Source organism: Gavialis gangeticus, unplaced genomic scaffold (genome assembly GCF_001723915.1).
Source record: "Gavialis gangeticus isolate Ggan-Ray unplaced genomic scaffold, GavGan_comp1, whole genome shotgun sequence".
Classification (NCBI taxonomy): Eukaryota; Metazoa; Chordata; order Crocodylia; family Gavialidae; genus Gavialis; species Gavialis gangeticus.
The window spans coordinates 80,780,274-80,795,599 of NW_017729034.1; the positions used below are offsets into that span (position 1 = coordinate 80,780,274).

The following is a 15,326-nucleotide window of genomic DNA, read 5'->3' on the forward strand; positions in this document are numbered from 1 at the left end:
AGCGCCCAGAACTGGACGCAGTACTCCAGCTGTGGCCTGACCAGTGCCGCATAGAGGGGGAGGATCACCTCCTTGGACCTGCTTGAGATGCATCTGTGGATGCATGAGAAGGTACGGTTGGCCTTCCCGACTGTGTCCCTACACTGTTGGCCCATGGTCATTTGGGCATCAATAATGACTCCAAGATCCTTTTCTGCCTCTGTACTGACAAGAAGGGAGTTCCCCAACCTGTAGGTATGCTGCTGGTTCTTTCTCCCCAGGTGCATCGCCTTGCACTTGTCAGTGTTGAATCTCATCCTATTCTCATCCACCCACCCCTGTAATCTGTCTAGGTCCTATTGCAGCCTGTTCCTACCTTCTAGCATGCCCACATCCCCCCACATCTTAGTGTCATCAGCGAATTTGAACAGGGTGCTTTTTACCCCCTCATCCAAGTTGCTGATGAAGATGTTGAACAGTGCGGGACCGAGGACTGAGCCCTGGGGGACCCCACTGCCCACATACCTCCAGGTCAAATAGGACCCATCCACCACCACTCTCTGGGTGCGACCCTTGAGCCAGTTAGTGACCCATTTGACTGTGTAGGTGTCAATGCCACAGTCCCCTAGTAATGTAATAGGCTTCTTCATCCAAAATGTATGCTAAGCTGAAAAAGCTATTATCCATAACATGACAAAGGACTTCCTACAGCTTTGATAATACAACTCAAGAATGGGGGAGCTGATGGAACTACAGTTATTTCTCTACAGTATATGTATCTGTAAAAGACAAACAACAGAAAAGGAAAGAGAGCTGGAGAGGGACCTGCAGTGTGATTCTGAGCATTTAGGTAATGTGTTGCCAGGAAAGAGGCTTGGACTGTGAACATGGAAATTGTCTCCTGCTGTTAGATTCCTCCAGTGTTCTGTGAAACGGGATATTGTGCATTCTTTGTAAATAAACAGGACTGCAAAGAAATACCTGACTATCATCAACATCTCCTGCTAGGATACCAAATTCTGGCTTGTGCCAAAAGGGTTGTATTATGTGGAGAAAGAGTGTTAATTAGTGAGCTGCCGTTTATATTAATTGACTAAATAAACTACAAATACAAGCAAGAACTGTGGGACAGGATGTGCTCATTTAAATAAAAATCTCTGAGTAAGTTTTTATGCAGGCCTTTGGCTTCTAGCCAGCCACCAGTGTAATAAAATCATATACTTGGGCACACTCTGCGCAGCTCCCTTATGTCATGCAACTAGCCCATTCTACCCGGATCTCCTACCTTCACAATGCTTTTTAAATCCTGCACGTAAGTCCTCTCCGTCTCCAGAATTTCTTGGACAACTCTGTCGACGTACAAGAGCTTCGGACTCGTGGGTTCTGTAACCAGGGATATGGCACAGTTTTTGCTCATTCCTTTTGGTTCAGCTTTCCTTGGCATAGCTGGCCTTTTCTCAAGGCTTTCTTCTGTGTTCTCTTGCTCCATGGGTTTATTTCTGTGTAACTCACTGGAAAATCGCCTGGCTGGAATCAGCTCTAATTTTATAGCCCCAGCTTCTTTATCCTGATTAAACAACCCCAAATGGCTGTTTGAAACTAAGGTCATTCTGCTGCCAAAGGAACAGTGGCTATCCCTGGAGGAGGCAGATGAGGATGTGGAACTAAAGCTGACAGGGCGGTCGCTGTCTGACAGCTCCATGGTCTTTACTCCACAGTAGCGGAAAGGTCGGTTCTCCTCATGCAAATCTTCCCTTGCTGTCTTGGGACCAGGACTCTCTGTCATAACTGGTAAGACATCAAGAGGCAAATGATAATCATCTAGAAAAGAAAATATTGTCATTGTCACTCATTCAGTGTAGCCATAGGCATCTTCAAAACATTTTTTTTTTAATTTAGGTATTTATTTGATTTACATGCCCCTCGTCCCAACCTTGGCTCAGGGCAGCTTACAGTAAGAGAATAAAACAACTTATAGAATGAGAGAACAAGAGAATAAAACAACTCAGATTATTAAAATAAAATCTAAAGAACTCTTCCCCCACAGCAATTCCCAAACAATATTCCAGCTTAAGCCTTGCTTACTAGACAGCTGCCCAAACAGGAAGGTCAAACAGTGCTTCCGAAGATGCTCAGGGTCTGGTGGGTCTCTGCGGTGAAGGAGCCCCAAAGCTGAGTAGGGACTGCCAAGAATGACCTCCTATGTGTTTTCACCAAACAAGCTTGGTGCACTAATGGTCCTTGCAAAAGGCTGCTCTCAGCTGACCTCAGGAATTGCAGTGGGGCATAAGGGAGAAGACAGTCCTTAGGCATGTGTACAATTAAACACAAAAAATAGCAGCAAAACTATTTTAAGGCAGAAGACAAAAAAAACTCATGGTCTGGAGATTTGGAAGGCTCAATGATTACTACTATGGTACAACTGCGATGTATTCCACCATTAGGTCAATTATTTCAACAGTTGAGTAGAAGTGGAAAAAAAATTACCATCAATTGGTGGTTTGGGGGTCTGCCTGAAAACACTTTGATGGTACTAATCATCTCTCGTTGGGAGTCTGAATGGCTTTCAAATGGAAATGTAGTTTGCATGAAGTAATGCAGAAGTCACAAGTTTAGGGAAAAAGAAATCAAAATAAAATATTTTATTGGGGTCAGTTTAACCTAAATTGAAATATTTCATTTTGCTGTTCTGACAGAAAATGTTCCTTTCCTGTGCAATAGAAAATCAACAGTTTATTCTGCTCTAGTCAGAATCTCAGCTGGCTACATTTCATAAACCACGCTGGCAACTGGGATACTAAGTGGCAACCTCAGTGGACAAGCCAAGAAACAAATGCACTTGTAAAATGTCCTCTCCAGGTCAGGAATGAGGCAAATTGGCCATATAGCATGGGAAAAATTTAACATTGATATTACTTATGCCACAAACATAAGAGAATGCCAGTTTCATGGACCCCTTGCATGAACAAGTGCATTTCACTAATTTAAAAATATCATATTTTCTCACATATAATTTGCACCTTTTCCCCCAAAACCAGCTGGTGAAAATTGGAGTGTGAAACACAGCAGCTAATGCTGCCACCACCCTCCCACTGTCAAAATTCTGGACCTGCAGGAAGCCCCACAACAAGATGACTGGGTCTGTATGCTAGGTTAGACTGCCATGTGGGGTTGGTCCATGGCTCTGGACCTGCCACACTGAGTTTGACCTGACTCCGGAGCCAGAGCACAGGGTCATACTCAGTGTGGCTTTGAACCTGGCACGCTGGGTTGGTCCATGGGCCCCATCTGCTATGTAGGGGTGGCAACAGGCTTGGGAGCAGGCTCAGCACCCTCACTGCTGCTACTCGCTTTCCAAAAGGAAAGATTTTTTTTTTCCTCTTCAGGCCTCCCTTGAAAAAAAAGGTGTGTGTTATACAAGGAGCTGTGCTGTATGCAAGAAAATATGGTACATAAAGAAGGAAGAGGTTTGCTTTATCTCTATTATCTTGTCGGCATACTACACACACACACACACACACATATACACACATACATACACACACACACACACACACACACATATATACACACACGCATAAACACATTCATGTGTATAAAACATGCTTAATAACATTACGCTAATATTATCATGAATATCATCATTGCCACTGTAAGGCAATACAGGTTTACAGTCAAATTCTGTTCTCTAATGTGCATGAATAGTAACACTGATTAATAATTTGCTTATGCAATATAAAGTATGTTTTTCCCTAGAAAGACTGAGTTTAGCTCTCCTAGTGTACATAGACCCAAATGTGTCCCCAAATGTATTCTTATAACCAAGAGGAGGACAAGACCCAAAATAATGCTATTTTACTTTTTGCTCTTTTTAGGCACATCATAGATAACTTTTCCTGAACATAGTTTCTTGAATAAGGTTTTGCTTTATATTTCTATAAAGCATAAGACATTTTCTGCACGGAACTGTTTAAAATGAAGAATATAGTGAAGTTGATGCTCCCCATTTCAGAAGGAGATAGAAAAATGTATGCTTCCTTAATGCTCTGGATAGCAAACAAAGTATGCCTTTTTGTTATCAGCCCTGGATCACTTTTCAGGCTGAGTCAAAAAGCAGAGCGCAGCTGTACAGACCTAGACCCTCTTGAAAAATGGACAGGATAAATAAGATAACAGGGATACCCTTCTGCTGACTTATCAGAAGATATATTATTAATAATACACAGCAAAGAACACCTGATTAACTGCACTTAGAAAACAAGAGGTTCCTGCTACATTCATTCACTTTATAGTCTTTCTTTCTGTTTCACTGATATGTTGGCTGGTTTTCTGATAACTTGAAGGCAGTTTGTTTATTAAAAAACAAAGCACCGTTTGGATCAATAAAACTGAAGTCATAATTTTTTTTTAAAAGGATTCATAGCTAGAAGCTATAGGAAAATGTTAACATTGCCTTTTAAAATTTCCACAGCATTCTCTTTTCTTGCTATTCAACACATCCATAGCTTATAAACCCCCACCCCCTGCAAAAAAACAAGCACTGTTTGCAGTAGTTCAAACGTATTTGCCCTTAGAAGCTAACATAAGTATGACCTTGCAAATACCAGGGCACGGGAAAGCAACCCAAGTTTTATGTAGCACCACTTGACAACAGTTTATTCATCTTCACACAAGACATTATAGGTATACAAAAGTCGTATAGCCAACCTAGACATGTATAGCACCATACAAAAGTCAATAAGCCAACCTAGACATGCTTGAAACTGGCTCTAGGTTTGCATAGTCTACGAACTTCAGCAGGTTCACAAACTCTCAGTTTGCTGTGAAAACCAGGAAACAGATTATTTTCCTGTGTTTTCATGTACTGTTATAAACATTCCATGCAGTGCCAACTCCTTTTAAATTTTGCTTTAATAGAAACATGAATCTAAGCCCTAATCAAAACTTGGATCTGAATGTCTCTAAACTTCTATCTATCCTACACGTATATCTAAGAGCCTTAGCACCACAACACCTTATTAAACGCTTATAAATTTACCTTCACAAGATCATCCTAAATTAAGAAAGTATTATCTTCTTTCTGGAACCAAGGAAGAGAGAGACTAAACAAGAATGTTTGCCAGAAAAGGTAGGAATTGAATCAAGTCCAACGCTATGATCCATTCAACGTTTTTTGGTACAGTTTAGATTTGAGTTCTGCGGCTTAGGTGCAATTCCACTGTAAATACCTCTTCTATTTCTTCCTTGGCAGCCTAAATAGTACACCTACCAACTGATGTTAACAATGGTAAAATATTACCATCCCTTAAAAACAATTTTGGCTAACATCATCATAACCACAATGACTTCCTTTTACTGACTATGCCTTAGAGAGCACTGGCACTTCTTCAAAAATCCTGCTCCCCCTGTGAGTTTCTCTGTATTGCAAGGCAGACAAGTTTCTTTGGGTAGATGCGATATCTTTTATTAGACCAATTAAACAGTTGGAAAAAAATTCTTCTTTGCAAGCTTTTGGTCACCCTTCTTCAGGCATAGGAAGAGTCTGCTGGTATTTGTGCACTCTCCTAGGTAGAACATAATCTGCATAACGAGAAAATTCATTACTCAAGCACGTTGAAAGCCTCATTTACAGAGTTGCTTAGCCTCGTACAGATTTCAGTGACAACATTAGGAGGTCAGAACAATCCGTACCTCTGAAAAATCAGGCTCTAATCTTACAGTTTACACAATAACAGATCCTGTAAGGTCCTCTACCAAGAATATACCAATAAGTGTTGTAATGTTAAAATGTATATTTGGCCCAGGCATTACTTGTTATTTTGTTAGACGCTTTCTTTATTGAATCATTTGCAATAACAATTCAAGGTTCAAATAAAGGTACTTAATTCACAATATGAAAATATACAAACCTCGAGATTTGCATGCTTTAATTTAGAAATAACAGTAATTATTTGTTAGTTGGCACCAGAGACTATAATTACAAGTGTGTCAATGCTCACAAGAAAATGTGCTGCAGGAACAAGATTTTTCTTGTTTGTCTTTCCATGAATTTAAGCAGAAGGTTGGCCAGGTGGCACCTTAGATACTAACTGGTTCAGAGATACATGAGGTTATATAGGAAACAGTCTACTTCATCAAATGCTATGAATGGACTTGCAGAAAGAAAGCATTTAAAATAGAGAGAGGAATCTGAACTTCCTCTTTTGCCTGGCTTACTCCCTGTGAAACAACATGCAGGAAATTGGCACTTTACAACAGGAGAGAACTAACTAATAAAAACAATGACGTACATCTTCTGTAACAGTGCAAGGGTAAAAGATATATTAAGACTGCATGTAAAACAAATATTTTACCTATACTGATGTTTTCTATATGCACATAGCAATCTTTTGTCCCTCAAATATGTCAAGCACCTTCAACAATTTTTTAGTAAACACACAATTTTCTCTGGGTTTCTATAGTTGTATTTATAGTAACTGTAAAAGTCTTTTCATTTTTGCTTAAAACTTTATAGTCTAAAAAAAGTTATTTATCAAAATATGCAGTAGTATAAGGCGGTTTAAGATTTCTTTAAAAAGTAAACCTTTATATAATGAATTTATTCTTCCATATTCCTTATTACATTTGATGCATGCAGGCATACTCTATGATCAGCAACTTAAAGTCAATTTGCTACTTGTAATTACTGTAAAGTACTGTTTTCTTTCTGTTGATATGAAAATTAAAGTTAAAATCCACATTTACCAAAAAAAAAAAAATATGTTCACATGTTCTGAAAACTTAGCTGAAAAAATGTCACGATTATGGTAATTCCTTCAATTCTTAGTCATAATTTTATTTTAAAGTTTTTCATAATAAATGAAACTTGTTCAGGCTAAATGTGCAGTTGGCAGGATTGGTTAGTAAAACTTCTGCTTACAAATGAAAATTCAAAGAGAACAACTCAGAATTAAAAAACACAGATGCAGTCCAATTGCACGTTTGAAAAACAAGCACAATTAAAACAGTCCGCAAAGATGCTTGCATGTTATTATTAAAAATCATTTCCCCAATTATATTTCCTTCTTTAAACATTAGTACATTGAAAACCACTGCTTTATAGAACAACCACTTGACTTTTTTAAAAAAAAGTATTCAAGTCAACTAAACTTCTAGCTTTGATTACATTACTGATTGCTGAACAGAAATACACATGCACATGAACACAGCAAAGCCTGCAACTAGTCTACTTGGTAAATATTGTCACATTAGAGAGACAGCATTTGCAGCAAAAAAACCAAAAACACAACAAAAAAACACCCTTGATATTATGGATTCAGTCTTAACCCTTATGTACAATAGCTACCCTGTACTTTAACTGAACTTTGAGCAAAAAAAAATCCCATCTATTAGAGATCATAAGACAAGAACAAACAAAATCCATCAACTAGCGTGCCTCTATTTGTCCAATTAATCTCCCCACTATGCCATATTTAACACAGAATAGCATTCTGTCATATCAAAGCATGCTAATGTCCCAGAACATTGTTGCAAGGGAAAATCCTCTGCGACAGTATCTCACCACTGTGGAATGTCTCTGGCTCCTTGCACAGAGAATGAACAAGTTGCTCTCTATCCCAGAAACACTCCCCAAACAACTCACAGCCTACCTGTGTAAAAGAGGATTAAACACACCTCCCTTCAGCTGTTTCACAATTACCTCATTGGGCACTCAGGTAAAATGAGACGCTCTTGCTAGTCTGCACAGCTCTTTAGGCAGAAATATTGCATGAGTCAGCTTTTATCTACCAAACCCCTAAACACAAAGGCTTCACAGAAACCTGATTCACAACTTTCTCACTGCTTTTTCCCAGTGCACCAGCCACAGTCTTCAGCATCGCTAAGAGCCTTAAATGAAACATGACATCATTCAGTTCAGGAACAGGACAATAGGCACCACTGTGGGTGCTTTGAAAATGCACACTTCACTGAGCAACACCCTACAACTTCCATTCTTTCAAGCACCAAGCTGTAAAAATATCACATACTGTACAGCTCCACAGCATTTCTTATTTTGCATCTCTTGATTTGCTAGACAATGCTGATAAGCATGCAAAATGAACCAATCATTTAATGAATGGTATTGTGAAATACAGTACGTGTAAAAGATCTCCTGTAAATCTGTGACACTAAAATTATGTCTTATTATGCTTTTATACAGCAAGTCTAGGGAAACGTTCCAAGTTAGTTGGTAAAATGTTGCCAATTTTAAAGTAAAAAAAAATAAAAGAGCTTTTTTAGAAAATCAAGATTAAAACCAGAAACAACTGCTCATTGATGAACTGTGGTGGGACAAAGTAGAACAAAAAGGAGCATGTTTACAGGAAAGGTACAGGAAGAAAGAAAAGAAAGATTAGATCTTTATTAAACTTGCTCCTAACATTTTTATAAGGGCAAAAGGACATAGCCCTACTAAGTGCTAGGCATCCCTTCTCACTAGAGACTGAAAGTTTGAAACCCCCTCCCTTCTCCTCCATCAGAGCATCTCTTTGATGGCCTAGCACAACACAAACTGGTCCACATTCTGTAGCAGGGTGAAGAAAGGTGAAAAGGGGTAGAGAAAGAGAAGAAAAGGTGAAAGAGAGAGAAGAAAAAGCAAAGAGTAGGAAGTAAGATACAGTGCTAGAAATTATAAATGCAGAAACATCAAAGCAGGAAAAGAAGCAAAGTTACAAATCACAAAGAAAAGATAAAAGACACCATGAGTGAGGGGAGAATGAGATGAAACACTATGGAGAATATAGACAGGTATGTTCTGTTGCATCTCCATTGCTTTCCTTTAATATGACTTGTTTGACTCTTATTTTGAAAAGGGAGAAGAAATGAAGAAGAATTTCATAGATTTCATTGACATTAGGGCTGGAAGGGACCTCGGACGATCATCAACTTCAGCCCCCTGCCCCAGGGGCAGGAAGTCAGCTGGGGTCAAAGGATCCCAGCAAGATAAACGTCCAAACGCTTCTAGGAGAAGAAACGGTGCATTGTTTTTCTCTCCTGTGCACATTGCCCATGACCAGAACAGTCTTCTGCTTTAATTCCATTCTCCACTTTGACCCAATCTTAGTTACAGTCTGGTTACTCTATTCTTGACTCTTCCTTTCCTTACAGTCAATGCCCGCTTTGCCTTTCCTTAGATTGCCTGTGAGGTCTACAGCACAACTCTTTCTCTGATTCTAGCTGCACTAGTTAATGAACACTTCAAAGTGAATGGCATGCTAACAGGTCGACCTTGCACTGGTCTACTAGGGTTGAAGACACTCTTCCAGATGGGAAAGCAGAGGAAACTTGAAAAGATGGGTACGTCATAATCAGTGATCTGGGTTTTCCATCTGCTGCATAAAAATGTGGTAAAACATGGATTTTCTCCTTTAAAGGAGAAAAAAGAGGATTTTCTCATTTAAAGGGGAAAAAATGTGGGAAACCACAGGTTTTCTGTTGGAGGTTGGCAGAGTTCAGTTCAGGCTGCTTGGGGAGTGGGATGCATATGGCCAGCAATACAGCCAGGCAGCAGCAGAAAGCAGCTCCCCATTACCTGCAGGTAAGTCTTTGTGGTGGAGGACATACGTGACATGTTGGGGAGGGCGTAGAAGAGGTGATGCGGGGGGTGGGGGGAACAGACTGAGGCAGCCACAGTGAGGGAGGGAGTGGGGAAGGGTTGGCGACTGGGGCTGAGGGTGTTGGGAGTGAGAGGCACCAGCAGGGGCAGGAGGAGCCATGGCTTGGGAGTGAGGGGACAACAGCATGGGCAGGGCACCAGCATATGAAGGCTGCTCAATGCCACAAAATAGTGAAGAAGGGACAGCCACAGATGGACCCGCTTCCTAGTGAACGAAGGCAGCAGGGAGAACTCTGATTTTCTATAATAAAAAAACCAAAATCAAATGTCAAAATATATAGGTATTTAGAATTTATTTTATTATATTGATTGAGGTACTGTTAAACTTCAAAATTGCTTTAAAATTGTAAATATATCTATAAAAGATTGTGCTCAACTGATACCTATATATCAGTGTTTCATTTTAAACATGGAAAAATGCAGATTTTGGGGTTTTTTTAATCAAAGACCTTTGAATTCTTTATCTGAGAATTTGCGATTGTAAAACAGAGAAAACCAGGATTGCTGGTCATAACGATGATCTTCCACTCACATGCTAAAAAGAGATGGCATATTGCAATGGGGTGAAGAGAAGGCAAATGGGCTTCCGGACAGCACCACCAATTCTTTGGAAGGACAATTAAGAAGGTTCTTATGACAGCAGATCCATCACTGGCCTGCATAAAGTGGAGCTTTAAAACCATCCTTATGCTTAAAATTCACTCATTCTCCTTCATCAAATGACCTTGCCTCCATTTTGATCCTTCCTAAACAACATGTCCTAAAAATAAAGCCTTTCATAGCAATTCTGAGTTAAAGAAACAAAGTGAAAACACATGGCTGTGAGTCATTGCCATGAATCAGTTTCATCTGGACCTTCTATGCTGCCAGGATAAAGGTCCTTTAAGTCTAACCTTATAGATCAATTGCTTGTGAGCCATGTGGATACCAGCTAAACTGTATCAGTACTAGAAAACTGTGAACTCAAATGCTGAAAAAACAGCAGGCTGAAAAGGAGAACCTCAAAACATACAATTCTAATTATTATGACAATCTCATGAGTTTTAGATGCTTGGGATAAGAAACACTGTACTCCACATATCTCTGTGACTTGGTTTCCTCTTGCACCCTTTGCTTTTCTTGTCTTACTTGGTGGCAAATATTTTGGGGCTCGGGTTATCTCTTGCTGTATATGCATGCAGTGTCCAGCCTTGCTTGGGGCTTCTATGAGCCACTGTTATACCAATTAATAATACTGGACTCAACAAAAGTGAAAAGGCTTCTGATCCTCCACCAACTTTACTGAGATTCTGATATTAGGGCCCAGTTCAGAAGTAATGAGTTGGGGGAGGCAGGAGGACAGGGACCTGGCAAGCAGATAATGGAAGCTCCCTGGTTCTCAGTCATACCATATGGGCAAAAAAAAAGGTAAAAGCTGTAAGGAAGCAGATATAAATTTCTGCCACTGAAATAACTGACAGAAGAAATAAGGGACTTGGAACCAGCAAGGAATAGGGTGCAGCCAATCTTTTTTCTGTTGTGCATGTCTCTCTCCTTTCCCTCTGCACATACCTGTTCGTTTTTACTATTTGCCAAATCTCCTTTTTCCTTGCCAACCAGTTGAGAATCATCCTATATGGCAGGTTTCTCCAGTATAAGATCTTTGGCCACTTTAAATTCGTTTCGCACTCAGTCAACATGACCCTTAAATATTTATGTTAATAAAATCCATAGGTCCATAGAAATGGCAGAAAATGTAGATAACTGGAATACTTCATTGTTTTCCTCTCTTCCCTCCTTTAATCTGCATTGTCTCAGAGGGGTAACCTGGTTGTTTCGTTTTCTGTAAAGCATTCAGACCTTTGGGTCCAAGTGCTGTAAAGACTGTTTATTAATAAATCATTGCATCGTAACAATATTACATTATTTGTTTCAAATCAAAAGCTAGGTTTTATAAACATAGCAAACTAAATTTATAGTTGAGAGCTGATGTCATACTGTAAGTCATGATTATCTAAGAAATTACTTAAGAAAGATGTTCCCTTCAGCAATATTTAAAATGCACATAACGCAACCAAAGAGTACACTCAGGCTCAAGTTCTTCTGGAGGACGTTCTGACATCTTTACTGAAAATGCAGTGTAATGTATTAATAACTCTCTGCAATGCAGTAGCTATTTAATCTGTATACAGTACTGCAGAGTCCTAGCAAAAGAAACAACCTATCACATGCTGCTGATGCACTGCAACGCAAGTAAAGTACATATCTCTAAAGCTCTGTTTACAGGCCTTTCAAAGTATGGTTCATTTTCCCTGTGAAATTTATTTTGGACTTGCAAAATAGAAAAAAGGAAAAAAAATGAAAAAATTATCATCACATCTGCGACCCAGATTACACAAAACCATTTTGACAGAGGTACAAATGTAGGAATAAACACATCATTCTTCTTTCTAGATGGGATAACAATACAGTTAGGAAAGATTCGACATTTCTTTCTTCCTAGACTGGCATTTAGTGCAAAGAAAGAGTAACAGCAAGATGTCTGACAGCATGCTGCTTGAATTCTTAATAAATATAGTTTCATAGTTACTAGGGTCAGAAGGGACCTGAGCAGATCATCAAGTCCAACCCCCTGCCATGGCAGGAAAGAGTACTGGGGTCAAATAACCCCAGCAAGGTGTTCATCTAGCCTCGTCTTAAAGACCCCCAGGGTAGGAGCCAGCACCACTTCACTTGAAAGTTGGTTCCAGCTCCTAGCCGCCCTGACAATGAAGTAGCGCCTCCTGATGTCTAGTCTGAATCTACCCTCTGCCAGCTTGTGACCGTTATTTCTAGTCACTCCTGGTAGTGCTTGGGGGAACAGGGACTCCCCCAATGCCTGCTGGTCCCCTCTGACTAGTTTGTAAACAGCCACTAGATCCCTCCTCAGCCTTCTCTTGTGGAGGCTGAACAGGTTCAGGTCCTGTAGCCTCTCCTCATAGCGCCTGCCCTACTGCCCCCTGATCTTGTGAGTATATATGTATATACCACGTGTTTTATCCAACTGAATTAATGGTTATTCTCCTTTATTCACAACCCTATTCCTGGTGCTTAACACAAAACAGGGAAAGGAACAGATAACACAATCCTAAATCACATTACATCATCATCTTAACTATGTGGGGACATAGTTCCTTTCTTCCATTTGTTCCTCCCTTGATCAGTTGGCTGCTCTAAGCAACAGCTCTGTCATGCCAATAAACCATGGTTTTCTGTGGCTAAGTACGAAGTCAAAAAGCTCAATGCTAAATTGATTCGGACTTTGCAGGTTAGTCTAAGCTCTGTAGATTGAACCAATAAAACAGAGATTCATTTTTGATTCTGCAAATGAAGGCACATGCCTGCAGTGGCCCAGGCCAGAAGCTGGGGGGCACTAAAGCATGCTTACCTGCTTGGCTGGAGCAGCTTGACCCACCCTGCAAGAGGAGCTTATGGAAGTGCAAAGTATGCTGGGAGACTGTGAGTTAATTTGAATCTTGAGGGGATCTGGGACAAAAGTTCAATACACCCATTTAACCTAAATCAGTTAAGTTCAATACTACATACATCCAGGTTTATCTTAGACTGGTTTTCGCCATTTTGAACGTGGTTTAATGGGCATTGAACTTCTGTTGTGTTACAGATTTGAACCAGTTTCTGATCACTTATATCAGGTTATGTATAATTTCTATCCCTAGTCTGGATGTTCAATCTCATTCCAAACAGGCTAAAATGCTGCTAAAGTTCATAACCTCTCAGGCTCAACTACTGTAGCACTGGCAAATTGGAATTCTGCCTGTTGTCACTCTAAATATAACACAATGCATCTGGTCCTCTAACAGGACTATTCTATTTGTTTTCTTAGATTAAATTAATTCTTGGCTGCAAGGAGAAATCTGAGAGTTTTAGGTGTAGACTAATTAACCATTTCTATAAAGGCATGCACCTTTTCAATAACTACATTCAGTAGCTTTAAAATAATTCTTAAGCAGAACAGTTACACTTCGTAAAAGTCATCCAAACATGCCACTATGAAAATGCTACCATATTTACTTGAATCAAGTAAATATGTGGGGGGCTTTTCCCTTTTCACAACAATTGTCATGGGGAAAAAAGCCCGTTATCTTACATTTGCGTAAAAGGAAGCCTCATTATATACATGGTCTATCACTGTCTAAAAGCAGCATGGGCTCAGTAATGGAAGACAACTATGACGTTGATAAAACACAGCCAAAACCTGAGCATAACTATAAAACACAGAGAGCACACGGGACAAACATACTGATGGGGACCTTCTAAAAGGATAGGTTAGTGTAGCCCATTTGAATAAGATATATGGTAGTGCCCATTGTGTGCAGTCCCACTCAGCACCAACTCTTTTTGAAGTCATCGTGAGTCACCACATTTAACATATTTTTACTTCCTCTTCACTCCCACAGCTGAGCTGCACCTTTCTATCCTATTTCCAAGGAATCCAGTTTCTTCACCAGCCTTAAATGTCTGGCAAGTATCACCAAACAGGGCCCAAAACAGTTCACCTGGAATCCCTGTTGGCCTCACTAAGCCTGTCACTTATGATTATTATGGCCCCACCTTCCATGAGGTGGAGCCGGATCAGGTGTCCCTGTGCCTCATCTGCATATAAATTTTGGAGGATTCCAGGACTCATGACAAGAACACCCAGTTCCAGTCATGAGTGGGGGCTAATTGGCACATGGATCCTTTGTGGGGGGGTATCAGGAGTTCTGTCTCTCTCTCTCTGTCTCTCCTTTTGGCTTTGGACTAATACCATGCATTAGAGATGCACTGACACATCAGTCTGATACCAGATCGGTACTGATATAAAGAAAATTGTCTGTATTGGAAATCGGCCCGATGGGGCTGATAATTTGGCTGATAAATGCCTATGCGTGTGTGCAACTGCAGTCCAGCACTCATGCAGCAAGGAGCAGAGTCTGGCAGCATGGAGAGCTGCCTCCATAAGTCCACTGTGGTGAAAGGGGTGGGGGGAGGGAAAGGGCATGGGAGGTGCAGAGCACAGGACAGATGCATGGCTCATTGGAGGGAGCTACCACTGCTACACACACCTCAGGGGGGCACGGGAGGTGTGTGCCCCTGGATCTGCATGGGGCAGGGTGGGGCAGGCAAGTTGCAGCTGCAGGCTAGAGCCAGGGCTATGATGGATTCTTTTTGCCAAGGGCTGGGCTTGGGACACTGGCTATGGAGGCAGTTGTAGCAACCCCAAATTTCATTGTAGCTGCCTCCTAGCCCCACCGCCGCCACATACCTGGTGTAGCCCTGGCACTTCCCGGTACATTGGGGAAAGCGAGGGTTGAGCCAGTCAGAGCCAGGGCTGTGCTGGATACATGGTGGAGGCGGTGCTGGAAGGGAGCTACAGCAAAATTTGGGGTAGTGGCAGCCCCGTCACAGCCCCTACCCCAAGCCCAGCGACCCCCAGCACAGCCACGATTCCAGCCTGCAGCTGTAGCCCACCCCACCCCACCCCACGCAGATCTGGAGACACACATCACCCTTGCCCTCCTGGGGTGTGTGCAGTGGCAGGAGCCGCCCCCCTGACAAGCTGTGGGTCTGTTCCATGCCCTGCCCTACCCCACCCCACCTGGGCTGGGCAGCACTTGCCCCTGTCCCCTCCCTCACCACGGGAAGGGATTTATCTGCTCCCCATGCCCCTTCC

General features: G+C 41.2%; 1 protein-coding gene across 1 annotated transcript in view; it reads right to left on the minus strand.

Moving 5' to 3' along the window:
- Positions 1-15,326, minus strand: part of PLEKHG1 (pleckstrin homology and RhoGEF domain containing G1) — a 195,031-nt gene that overhangs the window by 96,558 nt on the left and 83,147 nt on the right. Inside the window, exon 2 of the mRNA XM_019527130.1 lies at positions 1,265-1,800. Within this exon, the coding sequence (XP_019382675.1) occupies positions 1,265-1,800 (536 nt within the window). The remainder of the gene's footprint in view (positions 1-1,264; positions 1,801-15,326) is intronic.